The 13,739-nt window shown below is 42.5% G+C and overlaps 1 protein-coding gene across 28 annotated transcripts in view; it reads left to right on the top strand.

The window, feature by feature from the left end:
• NRXN3 (neurexin 3) overlaps positions 1–13,739 on the top strand; it is a 1,499,321-nt gene that overhangs the window by 1,308,655 nt on the left and 176,927 nt on the right. For all 28 annotated transcript variants that reach the window (XR_003999960.1, XR_003999959.1, XM_030559000.1 and 25 more), the window contains one exon: positions 4,278–4,449. Coding sequence is in view for 26 of the 28 variants with exons in the window: in XM_030559000.1 (XP_030414860.1) it covers positions 4,278–4,449 (172 nt within the window). In the remaining 2 variants the exon portion in view is untranslated. The remainder of the gene's footprint in view (positions 1–4,277; positions 4,450–13,739) is intronic.

The following is a 13,739-nucleotide window of genomic DNA, read 5'->3' as shown; positions in this document are numbered from 1 at the left end:
AAAATATTGGCACTGAGATAAATCAGTCCTTGGCAGTCAGAGGATTGCTGGCCTGTTTAATCTCAGAGTTTCGCAGTTTATAGGGGAAAAAAATCTAATAACTAAATGTATGAGAAAAGCAAAGGAGACTGAACTCAAGTGGATTAAGATCATGAAGTGGGTGTTCATTTTAGTGGTAGAGCCTGTCTTTCAAAGCCCAGGGGATGGACAATTTTATAAAATAGTTGGACTGAGACTTTGGAGAGCTCAGATCTCTTTCCAGCCCTGCCACAGACTGACCTTGGGTAAATTGCTCGGTCTCTCATGCCTCTTACCGAGGCACGGTAGTCCAGAAGAATGTGTTTGGTAATGGGAATGAACTGTTCCAGTCCTGGCTTTAACGCTCTAAGGATAGGTCTACACTGCACACTTTTACTGGTGGCGTAGCGTGCACATATATGCATAACCCCCCTAGCATGGGTATAAATAGCAGTGTAGAGTGTGAGGGATGTATTAGATGAGTAAAGACATGCATGAAGAGTGTGGATATATATCTGAGTACATAGCCTACATGGCTCTCTACTCCCCCCAAGCTATGCCTTCCCATCTACCCTGTTGTTTGTTAGCAGTGCAGTGTCCCGTTGCCTCCCCAGTGCTGGAGCTTTTCCCAGCCACCTCCTCTCTGCTGGAGCCTTTCACTGACCTATATAGCTACACACCATAGTGTGGATGCAGCCTGCTTTTCACTGCGGCATGTAGTTACCCATACACTACACGCTGCTGCCAGTGGTTTGTAGTGTAGACGTAGCCTGAATATGTCAGTTAATCTCTCAGGGCCTCTGTTTTTTTCCATGTGTAATATGGGAAAACTAATGGTCACTCACCTTTTCGTTAAGTGCTTTAAATTCATTGGATAAAAAAGAGCAATGTACCTGTAAAGTATTATTAACAGGCCAGATCCTGAGGTCTGTATTCAGAGATGGGTTTGATACCTTTGCTCTTGTGGATAGTACCTTACACTGTGACTAGTCCCGTAAATTTGAGTGGAACTATGTAAGCAGCAAGGCACTACTCTTCGTGAGTAAGGATGAGAAAATCTGGCCCTCAATGTCTAGGCAAAGCTCCCTCAAACAAAACTCTTGTTGAAGAGTCACTGGGAATTTTGAGTACGGACTAATAGACCCAAAGAGGGGCCTCCTGAATTGGCCCATTATTATATATTTCTGACCTCCTGGATTCTAACATGGGCTAGAAACAAAAGCATCAAGATACAGTGAGAAGGACTATACTTTTTCTGGAGGCTGGGAGAGAGAACTCATTTCATTTTAAAGTAATCCCCTCTTCCAAAGTAAATTGTGTGGAGAGCTATCACCAGCCTTTCTAGACTCAGAGAGAAGTTTGATTCTTTGAGGCAGACAGAGGAGAAATACAAGATGTTACTGTAAGACCCCTCCTCCCCCGCACAGAAAAGGATAAGAATTCTATAAGCGGCACTCTGTAAAATCATTCCGATGGGGCCAGTCACCAGGGGGTTGATTATCTGGTCAATACTTGCTCTTTGAACGTCATTATCTCAGAGCAAATAACCACTCTGTTTCCATGTGGGTGCTAATTACCAGAGAAAGGGGCAAATAAATGATTTGGCAGCATCATATTGATTCTTACCCTTTGGTCAATCATTCGCTAGCAAACAGATAATCTTCTCAAGAAAATAACTGCTGTGACCACCAACGAGAATTGAGATGGACTGGAGATCAAATAATTCTGTCTTCCTCGAAAGAACGGAAGTTTCCAGCTTTAATTGGGGAGCAAGGGGAGGAAGTCTTTAAACTCTGCCACTTCATTCATTTTCAAAATTCAGCTTTCCTTAAAGTTATCCTCCATGGGCATCTCCTTTGCCATATCACAATGTCCTGTGCTGATTATCATCACACGAGATTGGTCTGTGTATGTGAAGAAGTGGCAGCCCATGCATCCAGTGCTCTGGGGAAAGCAGATAAGAGGGATCCAGTCTGCATGCATGTGAGATCATTCTGTTGAGATCAGTAGGTACCTATGTAGGAGAGCTTGCCCTTTTGGGGAGAAAGTGATAATAATGGCATTTTATCAGTCACAACACTAAATGTTAATACTCAAACCTCAGTCCAGTTTACTTAATGACTAGCTTGCGTTTCAAGGAAATTGTTTAGGATTTTTATATAACTGACAGCTCAGTAAAACAAAAAAATATTAGGAGAGGAAGGAAACAGGAGGAACGTGTCAGACCTATAAGACCAAGGGGAATGGGACTGTGGGCAGGGCTAGTTAGAAAACAAGAATTCCACCTCCTGAAATATTTCGAGGTTTCAAAATTTGGTTTTGTTGCTATGTGAAATATTTTGCAAAAAATGAGAATGAGACCGTCCCCTGCCATAGAATAGTCAATATTCCAGTAGTTAAGGCACTCACCTGGAATGTGGAAGATCTGGATTTAAGGCCCCTGTTCTGCCCAATTCAGAGTAGGCACTTGAACCCAGTTCTCCCTCATCCCTGATGAGCACCCTAACTTCTGGGCTATTGGCTAGTCTTGGGTCTTGCTCTCAATCCTATCCAATACCTAAGAAAGTTTTGTCAGAACCATTGTTTCGTTTTTGACAAATTGGTAGTTTTAGCAAAAAAGTTTTGTAGAAAAAATCCTGAACAGCTCTAGATGTTGGGGCAGATAGGTGGGATTGGGGAGAGGGTCTGTAGGAGGAGTGGAGAGAATTGGGGGGAGTGTCTGTGAAAGGTGTTAAGTGTGGGGGAATTTAGGATGTGGGAGGAATCGGAGACCAGGCTCAGAAATATCAAGTGTGGAGGATCAGGGGAAGGGGTTCTGCCACTGCTGAAGGTTTCTTAAATGAATGTGGTGATGGTAATTGGATTGACAGCTCTGAAAGCTGAATCCTTCTTTGTCCAGAGAGCAGACCTAGAATAGTCAGTGGGTACTGTCAAGCCCCACCTCTTAATGTGTCTCAGCCCTGCTTTGAGGGGAGGGAAAATTCACTCTTCACAGTCCATTCCAGCCTTAGTGTCTCTGCTGAAACAGCCAACAGGAAGACCAGTTTGTGATGCGGGTACCTCACAATTGAACTGAATTTGCCATAGGACAGACCTTAGGTCACTGCCAAGCTGGGCCAGAATGGAACCTGTGCAAGTCTCCATATTATATTTATGACCCACAGTATCATCCAGTTCCTGGTAGAACATATGGTAAAGAGAAATGTTGAAGCATAGCAGCTGTAAACTACAAAAACTGCATGTGCCGCCTCCTCTCAGTTAGGTTTTAAGGTATAGTTCAATCTACTGCAATTAGCATTTATATCCTACAGTGACAGGCACTCCGGAAGTACCTAAAATAGATATAAATAAATGTACAACCTTAATCTACAATACATTTTGAGTTGTGATCTCTTCATATTTCATAAGCTAAGAATAGTTGAATCAGTGCATTGCATGGATGGGAATCATTAAAAAATATCACTCACATATCACACAGAGTGCTACAGGAAATGGTGTTATCAATACAGTAGGCTTTGCTCTTCCCTTGGTGTGTGCTGAGCAATGCCCAGGAGTGGTGCTAGAAGATGTTCTATTGGAGGTGTTTTCTTGAGGATGAGAAGTAAAATCAAGGCTCTAACCACTTGGAGTAATTAAAAATCCCATTGCACTTTTCAGCTGTGCATTAGCCTCACTGTAATGGCCAAACTCCAATTTAGATAATTGCAGTTTTGCTCCCTAAAATTCCCTCTTCTGATTTTTAATTGGGGGAATTACGCTAAACTCCCTCCTGGAATAAACCTGCTGTGTACTTTTTGCATGTGTCAAACAATTGCTGTGTTCTAGCCCAGTAGTGGCTGCAATTTAGTGGTGCTGAGCAAATGATACCTAATTAACAGGGATGTTTCCCAAATAACATTCTATATGTTTCTTTGGTTTTCCGTCCTTGGCTCTCAATTGTCCATGGAGAAGTTCTGAGGGAGGAAATTAGTCGTGATTCTCAGGTGAATAGCATTAAGAGCTGATGTATAGCACTGCACAGAAAGACATATGCATTACACAGCCACAAGTTTTATTGGTCCTACAAAACCCAGGAACTTTGCTACATGTTTTTGAGTGCCATCTACTGTCATCTTATCAATTGTCTAACTATTTTTATATATATATATATATATATATATATACACACACACACACACACACACACACACACACACCTAGAAAACTCTCATACCAAGTGGTAACTTATCGGTTGTTGTTTCTTGCTTTTTTCATTATAGGAGCAAGGCAAGATTGGCGTGGTCTTCAATATTGGCACAGTGGATATTTCTATCAAAGAGGAGAGCACCCCAGTGAATGATGGCAAATATCATGTGGTGCGCTTTACTAGGAATGGTGGGAATGCCACACTTCAGGTGGACAGCTGGCCAGTGAACGAACACTACCCTTCAGGTATATGTTTGACCAAGATGTCTTTTTCTATGTCTTTTCCTTTTCATCCATCCACACCTTACAATAACGGTTATAAAAACTAAATCATAAAGTGCTGGGGCGGTATACAAACATTTATACATCCCCAGAAATAAAGAGTTGGGTTGAGCCTGATCCAATGTAAAGGGAGCTGAATTTCTCATCCTGGTTCTATGTTTACTGTGTTGGAAAACGAGGTATTGCATCCAACATGTACCGTGTATGGAGAGGTGTGGTGCGCAAAGGCTGCATGGCAATATGCACATAGATATGCAAAGTAAAAGCCCACTGGGCATATCTTGATCTTACAAAGAGTTACAAACTGATTCAACAGCAACTTAGATTTGTTACTTGTGGTGATTTCTAATGAAAGAGATCAGAGTGAAGAGCAGTGTGGTGGGAGGGGCATGGCACTCTACCTTATTTCCTCATTGCAGCCTGCATAGACATGAACGTAAGGGACAACGAATGTGGCAGGGTTGGTTCACAGGAGTTTGTGTGGACCTTTCTTTTTGCTTCTCATAAGCTTTCATTCCTGGAAATTTGCTCTGAATTTTGGGTTTGTACAAACAAAATTTGACACACTATCCAGCTGAAACCATCATGTTTTAGTTTGCTTCATGTAAAAAACCATGTGGAACCATTCAGTTTCATATTGATTCTATCTGAAACCATAACCCAAGGCCCTAGCATAGAAGGGCAGCAGTGACAGACTGGGGTAATGTGCATGCAGAGAAGACAAGCCTACATCCTTCTCCGTTTGTGTGTCACCATCATTGAAGGCCAAAGTCACCCTGAAATCAAAAGGATGCAGCCTTAGTGACGCTGACAATGCAAGGAGATGCTCAGTGACATAAATAATCTGTAGAATGCAAAGAAACGGAGAGTGATTGCAGAGACAGTCACTGTCTTCAACTTCTGTTTGGCCTCAGGAGTCATGGTCTACTTAGCAGCTGCCAGTGTTAAGTAAACCCAGGCAGCCTCCAGTGCCTCTCTCCCAGGTTTACACATAACCCACTTGGGGGTGGAAAGAGGGAGGATTCTCCTGAAAACACTAGGCAATTTGCCAGCAGTGTGGAAGTCGCCCACAAGCCATTTAGCTTCAAATGATGGCACTCGTGAGAAATACCTGAAGTACACTGCACCTAATTGTTCCCCCCAGACGCTAATAAATTACTCTGAGGGCGTGATTTCATTTCTGCTCTTCGCATGCTGGGAGCCTCTATATCTGAGTGAGCTTCCCTGTGGTGCAGCACTAGTGCTTTCTTCTTTGTATTCCACATGACACAAATGCTATAGATGTTTCGTGCTATATATTCAAAGGGCCTGTTCCCCAGCACCTTTGCCATTACAGTACATGAGATTCAGCCCAGTTATCCACTGGCTAGGGAGGGTGGGATGACCAGGAAGTGTCCAAATCCAGTGCTTCCTTCCTACAGCCTCCATTAATAGTCTGCTATTTTTGGTCCAGTTAGCAGCCCTTTACAGCTTGTACAGCCCTGTGAATAGAATTTCTTTTTACATTAGTAACTGTAGTTGATCCCTCTGGTAAAGAAGCAAAATACTCAGCTCTCTGAGTTGCTGAGTTTTTGAAGAGGGAAAATAAATACCATAACTGCATCCTCTGCTGCTGCTTTATTTAAAGACCACTCTGTGTTTCCATTAGGAAATTCATGGATTTACAAAATCTGCATTAGCCATGTGCCTGGTCTGATACTGGGTGTATAAAGTCACACCCCAAGGATGAGGGATTTATTTCTATTCCATCCAGCCTCCTACCCCCCCCCCAAAAAAAAAACAACAACAATAAAAACCCCCACAACTTCTTCCTCACACACATACCAACTTCTGGGTATTTGTTGGTTATAAAATCTTTTTTGAAATACTCAATAGAAGTTTACCAGCTTCAGAACTTTAGTGAGCAACAATAACCTAAAATGTCTTTTAAAACCAAAAGTGTTTTTCACTGGCTATACACTGAGACTGAGCACACACTGCAATTTCTTGTAAAGGATATAGACACAGGCCTGAACCAGAATTTTGAGGATATTTGGCTTTGGAGCCAAGCTTCACAGCTTGGTCCTATGTCTACAATTGGATATGACCAAAACCTGCGAATCTTAACAGCCCACAACTTGAAGTAAATTCAAATATTGATCCATGTCAAGGTATTATTCCCCCTTTGAACTTTAGCATCCAGAAAGTGGGGACCTGCATGTACCCTCCTAAACTTAATTCCTAGCTTAGATCTGATAGCGCTGCCACCAACCAGAAATTCCAGTGTCTGGTACACTCCCTGTCCCCCAAAACCTTCCCTGGGGGAGCCAAGACCCAAACCCCTTGGGTCTTAAACCAAAGAGAAATAAACCATTCCCCCTCCTTTCCCTCTCCCAGACTTTCCCCTCCCTGGGTTACCCTGAGAGATTACACTGATCCAAACTTCTTGGATCTAAAACAGAGAGGAATTAACCTTTCCCCCCCGCTTTCCCCCCACCAATCCCTGATGAGTTCAGACCCAATCCCCTTGGGTCTTAAACAAGGGAAAAAAATCAATCAGGTTTTTAAAAAGAAAGCTTTTAATTAAAGAAAGAAAAAAGTAAAAATTATCTCTGTAAAATCAAGATGGAAAATATTTACAGGATCTTCAGCTTATATAGACTAGAGGGACTCCCCCCCCCAGACTAAGATGCAAGTTACAGCAAACAGAGGTAAAAATTCTTCCAGCAAAATACACATTTGCAAGTTAAGAAAACAAACATAAGCCTGATCCACCTTTTCTAGCTAGTACTTACTATTTTGAACATGAGAGACTGTTTCAGAAAGATTGGAGAAAGACCTGGTTGCACTGGTCCCTCTTAGCCCCAAGAGCAAACAACGAACAAAACAAACAGCACAAACAAAGACTTCCCTCCATCAAGATTTGAAAGTATCTTGTCCCCCGATTGGTCTCTGGTCAGGTGTCAGCCAGGTTCACTGAGCTTCTTAACCCTTTACAGGTAAAAGAGACATTAACCCTTAACTATCTGTTTATGACAATCCATATCTGGACTGAGCATTTTAGTTCCTCTCCAAAAAGGAATATGATGTCAAAAAATAGCCAAGGAATCTATTCTCCCCCAGCTGCTTCACTCCCATTTATAATAGAGTGGGATAATATGCAGGAATAGAAGACAACTGCCCAGAAGAAAACACCCTACATGTGCTCATTAATATCTGGAAAGCATTACATTCACAGCAGGGAGGACTTGGTTGTGAATCTGAAGATGCAAGACAATTGGGGTGGGAGTGAAGCAGCAGAATAAGAACAATGGACTTCAAAAAAGCAGAATTTAACAAACTTAGAGAATTGGTAGGAAAAGTCCCAGAGGAAGAAAATCTAAAGGGAAAAAGTAGTTCAGGAGAGCTGGCAGTTTCTCAAAGAGACAGTATTAAAAGCACAACAGCAAGCTATGACGTTGCAAAGAGAGTTAGGAAGAATAGTAAGAGGCCAATATGGCTCCATCAGGAGTGCCTTAATGACCTAAAAATCAAAAAGGAATCCTACAAAAAGTGGAAACATGGACACATTTCTAAGAATAAATACAAAATAATAGTCCAAGCATGTAGAGCTAAAATCAGAAAGGCTAAGTCATTAAATGAGTAACACCCAGCAAGGAACACAAAAAGCAGTAAGAAGAGATTCTATAAATATGTTAGTAAAAAGAGAAGAATGAAGGCATGTGTCACTACTTTATGGGAATGGACAGCTGATAGCGGATAGCATCAAGAAGGCTAAAGTGTTTAATGCCTGTTTTGCTGCAGTCTTCATTAAAAAGATTAATTGTGATCAGATACTTAACAGAATGTTAACAACAAGGAGGAAGGAACACAAGTCCAAATAGGGCAAGAACAGGTTAAAGGATATTAAAATAAGTTAGATGTATTCAACTCACAACAGGACTGATGAAAGTCACATAGTGTATTTAAGGAAGTAAGGAAGTTCTCTGAAACATTAGCAACTATTTTTGAGAACTCATGGAGGACCGGTGAGGTCCCAGAGGACTGGAGAAGGGCAAAACATAGTACTTATTTTTTAAAAAGGAGAACAAAGGATCTGGGGAATTATAGATCAGCCAGCCTAACGTTGATGCCTGGAAAGATACCAGAACAAATATATAATTAATTTGTAAGCACCTAGAGGGTAACAGAATGATGAGTAATAGCAGACATGGAGTTGTCAAGAACAACTTGTCCCAAACAAACCTAATTTCTTTCTTTGTCAGGGCTTCTGTCCTAGAGGATAGGGGGAAGCAGTAGACATGATATATCTTGATTTTTAGTAATGCTTTTGAAACAGTCTCATATGACGTTCTACAAAGCAAATGATGGAAATGTAGTAGATGAAATGACTATAAGGTGGTTGCACAGTTGGTTGAATGATGATATTCAAAGAGTAGTTATCAATGGTTTACTGTCAAACTGGGAGGGCATATCTGGTTGGGTCTGCAGGAATCCGTCCTGGGTCCAATACTATTCAATATTTTCATTAAATACTTGGCAAACAGAGAGGAGTGTATGCTTATAAAATTTGTGGGTGACACCAAGCAGGGAGGAGTTGCAAGGATTTTGGCAGACAGGATTAGAATACAAAATGACCATGACAAGTTGGAGAATTGGTCTTCAATAAATAAGAAGAAATTCCATAAAGACAAGTGCAAAGTACCACACTTAGGAAGGAGAAATCAAATGTGAAACTACAAAATGGGGACTAACTGGCTAGACCGTGGTACTGCTGCGAAGGATCTGGGGACTGTCGTGGATGAGAAATGGAATATGAGCCAACAATGTTATGCAGTTGTGAAAAAGGGTTATATCATTCTGGGGTGAGTTAGCAGTAGTGTCATATGTAAGACAAGGAAAGTAATAGTCCTGCTCTTGTCAGGCTGGTGAGGCCTCAGCTGGAGTGCTGTGTCCATTTTCTTAAACTATGAACAAATTGGAGACAATCTAGATGGGAGTAACAAAAATGATAAAAGGTTTAGAACACCTGACCTATGAGGAAAAGTTAAAACTGGGGATGTTTAATCTTGAGAAAAGAAGATTGAAGCGGGGAACTGATAACAGTCTTTAAATATGTTAAGGGCTGTTCTAAAGAGTGATCAGTTGTTCTCCATGTCCATTGAAGATAGGACAAGAAGTAATGGGCTTAATCGGCAGCAAAGGAGATTTAGTTTAGATATTAGGAAAAACTCTCTAAGTATAGGGATAGCTAAGTACTGGAATAGGCTTCCAAGGGAAGTTGTAGAATCGCCATCATTGGTAATTTTTAAGAACAGGTTGGATAAACACCTGTCAGGGATGGTTTATGTTTATTTTGTTCTGCCTCAGTGTAGAGGGATGGACTAGATGATCTTTTGATGTCCCTTCCAGCCCTACATTTCCGTGATGCTATGATCTGTTTGTGCTATTTTAACTTTGAGAATTACAGCTACTTCTTTAACTTGCGGATTGTGACTAAAGGATTGCAAACTTGGCCATCTTGCATGTTGCCATATGTGTTGCAACCTTTAGACAAAAGGGGGTAAATTAAAATATTATTTCAGTTTTCCTCTCTGAATTTCATTGCCTTTTGTGGGATTATACATGAGATTCATAATTTATTTGAATGGTGTAAACGTAGACCAATGGTTACTAAATGAGCAAAGAGAGAAGTATTTGCTTTTCTTTAAACACAGCCATCAATCAAGAAGGAATTAAATGAAAATAGCCAAATGGGTTCAAAAGACTCCAAAGCTATTATCTTTGCAACTTCATATAAAAAGACAAGAAAATGGAAAAAGCAACAAAACAACAATTCAGGCACTAACAAAATATCTTTATAAGCATCCAATTACAGCCAAATCACTTGCAACATGAGGATTGCTCATTTTGGGAAGGAAAAAGGGGTAGAGGTACATTTGAAAGGGAGGAATTCATTTGAGCCTAAAGTTGTCTTAGCCTGGAGAACCTGAAATAATCCTGATTATTAGAGAGTCTCTTAGTGTTTGCGCCTGGCTCTGACTTTCCAAGCGTATTAGCGTTTCATTTACTGGACAATAAGGCCTGGGGCAGTGATGTAGCATTCAGATTTGAGCCAATATTCTGGAGAAATGAGGAATAACAAATATCAGCGTGAATGCACTGGAGTTGCTCACTTTCATCCACCTGTCCTGGCACCCTTTAGCCAAAACCACTAGCTCATTGCTAATATTCAATATTTGAATTTGTTTTCCCTTTGTCATCTCTCCCAAGCCCACAACAGGGAGATGGGCTGTATCAGATGTGCCTGTCTTCAGACAGCATTGCTAGTCAGCTATGTGATGCTTGGATTATGAAGATTAATGCATTTAAAGGGCCAGTTTGCCTATTCTTCAGCCTTGGGTATCCCTCTGAATGGCAGATTTACACTACACTCTGGTCCGCAGAAGGGACTTACATCCCTACTGTTTTCTGGGGTGGGAGCAATGTTTTGTGCATCATCTCTGTGATAGATTTGTGTCAGTGATGACTAGTTTTGTAGTTGCTGAGAGCTTTCTCTAAATCTAAATTCAACTATTTTTGTGGTTTAGTAAGTGTCATTCTGGACCAAGAACAGTGTCCCTACTGGGTAAGATACAAGAGCCAGTGCAGGTAGGAGAAGCCTCTGGTATACTTTTATTTTAGATTATTGTAAAACCCGTTGTATTTGAGGTGCTTTACAATAAGAGAAAAAAAGACGAATTATGAATCCCAGTGCATGGGAAGAAGCCAGCAATTCTCAGAAGGGTTAAAAACAAATTACCTATCTTGATGTAGAACTGGGATAGATACCTCAGGTCATGGGTTTTCATTAAATTCTAGCCAGGAGGTTTTCTTTCTCTCTCTCTACCTTTGCTTGCAAAGAGAGATTTGGGGTCTTGCCAGATCTGGAGTGTACATTAAAACAAGCCTCATCTACCTGTTCATTCATCCGTGCAGTGCCTGCATTCCCTTCAGTACAGCAGGAAGAGAAAAACTATGCAAAGAGGAGCTGCAAAGAAAGAACATGTCAATAACACCAAAATAAAGTCTGATGGAAGTCATGTTTCAAAGAGGGATAGTGAGGGGAAGTGAGGTGAAAGACAGGAAGAGACTTTCATTTAAAGAGGCACTCACTCAATAGGGGAACATTACCCTGGCTTTTTATAGACATATTTTAAAACTGAGAATTAATTCAATATAGAACAACTAGATCCTCATGAGCTAGTTTCTCCAGCTAGGTAGAGAGAAAAAAATTGTTCCACTTCCTCCTCCCTATCACCTTTGTGAGTGATCTCCACCAGCCTCCCATCAGGAGTCCACTCGTTCTCTTAAGTGGCATTAACTTTTAATGCCATTGGCTCCAGGCAATAGAAATAACTTTTGTCCTCTCAGTGCCCCTCCACTTGGCGCGCACACATGGTTTACCACAAAGGTTGGCAAATTGGAATCCAAACTTCTCCCCAGAGTGCAGCGGCAGCTCCAGGCACCAGCGCTCCAAGCACGTGCCTGGGGCGGCAAGCCACGGGGGGCGCCCTACCAGTACCTGCAAGGGCAGCAGTCAGGCAGCCTTCGGTGGCATGCCTGCGGGAGGTCCGCTGGTCCCGGAGATTTGGCAGCAATTCGGCGGTTGGTACGTCAAAGCCGCGGGACCGGTGGACCTCCCGCAGGCATGCCGCTGAAGGCTGCCTGACTGCCGTGCTTGAGGCGGCAAAAAAGCTAGAGCTGCCCCTGCCAGAGTGCTGCAGGGGGTTGGCAGTTGGGGGTGAGATGGGGAAGGCTTCCTGGTATAGTGGCTCTGCTGGGCCAGTGTCCCACTGCCATTCTTTGTCTTCTGATGTCACAACAATTCTGAGTTGGAGTTGACTGGATGAAGTGCAGGTGTTGATGGCAGGCTGAAATTCTGCCTCTTTCCATTCTCCTCTTGCTCACCAGGGCTGGCTCCAGGCACTAGCATTCCAAGCAGGTGCTTGGGGTGGCAGTCTGCAAGGGGTGGCAGTCCATGTGTTTTTTGCCCCCAAGCAGCGCGCTGAATTGCAGCCGCGGACTGCAAGGGCAGTCCATGTGCTGTTAGGGCGGCAGGCGCATTTTAGCGTCGTCGTCAATTTGGCGGCAGCTTCTATGTTCAGCTGGCTATGGCGGTGCAGCTTCTGTCTTCCGGCGGAAGGCAGAAGCTGCTGCCGAATTGCTGCTGCCACGGAAATGTGCGTTCCGCCTTAATGGCACACGGACTGCCCCCGCCGTCTGCGGCAGCAATTCAGCTCGCTGCTTGGGGTGGCAAAAACAGTAGAGCCGGCCCTGTTGTTCACACACAAAATTTAAACTATGACCATGTTTCTTTCTACTGTTGTGTTGCCCCTTTTTGACCCCAGAGGCTAGTCCGAGTTCAGGGCCCTGGAGATGTTCCAGTTAGAAGTAGAAATTGATGGGTCTGGTATTTACAATCTTGCTTCCTTACAAAGAATATACAAAATCCTGCTTCTGCAAACGCAGGAGTAGTGATGAACAAAAGCAGCTGAGTCTTAGCTTACAGCCCCAAGTGTCTTTAGCCAACACCAGGCCCAAAGGCTCTCTCTCTCTCTAGCTTTTTCCAAGATCACACTGTGCTTACAGGCTTTTTGGCTTTCCCTGGATGTCTCTTCTGTGTGCTTTCATATACACAGCCACTGGTCAGAATGCCCAGTGGAACTAATTGCCCACGTAGTGCTAGTTTCTGGCAGGCTCTATTAGGCATAGTTTTCAGTGTGGCCACTTAACAGCTATATTAAATGAAGGGTGCATTCACAAACCATTTTCTGTCAGGTTTTAACTCAACCCATAACATGATTTAACCCAAGCATATAATGCTATCTTCTCCTGCAAGCCATGTTAGTGCTGGTATTGCTTTCTCCAGAGCCATCTTGTGCCAGGTGCTCCCCACATAATGTATACCCTAGTTGGCACAGGTTCCATTTTCCTGTGGCACTGCCATCATCCCCTCTTCTTACAGAGGTCAAGCAAAATAGGAGCTGTTCATATTTGTACCAAAGACCAAAACCATAGGTAACTTGCTTCAAAGCTTCTGGTTTTTTGTTTAAAACTGTGCAAAACTGAGTGCTGTTGAAGTGTTAGCCATGAGTTTGGTCCAATCAGCAGTTTTAGCTGAGTTCTGTTTGAATTTTGGAGGTTGTTTGAATTCAAGTGATGGTAACCCAGGCAAATGTTAACCAACTGGAAAGTGTACCCAGGCATTCACAGATAAGGAGCTATACCTGCAT

This window comes from Gopherus evgoodei, chromosome 4 (assembly GCF_007399415.2).
Source record: "Gopherus evgoodei ecotype Sinaloan lineage chromosome 4, rGopEvg1_v1.p, whole genome shotgun sequence".
NCBI classification, from domain to species: Eukaryota; Metazoa; Chordata; order Testudines; family Testudinidae; genus Gopherus; species Gopherus evgoodei.
Note: the sequence above shows the minus strand (reverse complement) of the source record. Positions and strands in the feature narration are given on the sequence as shown.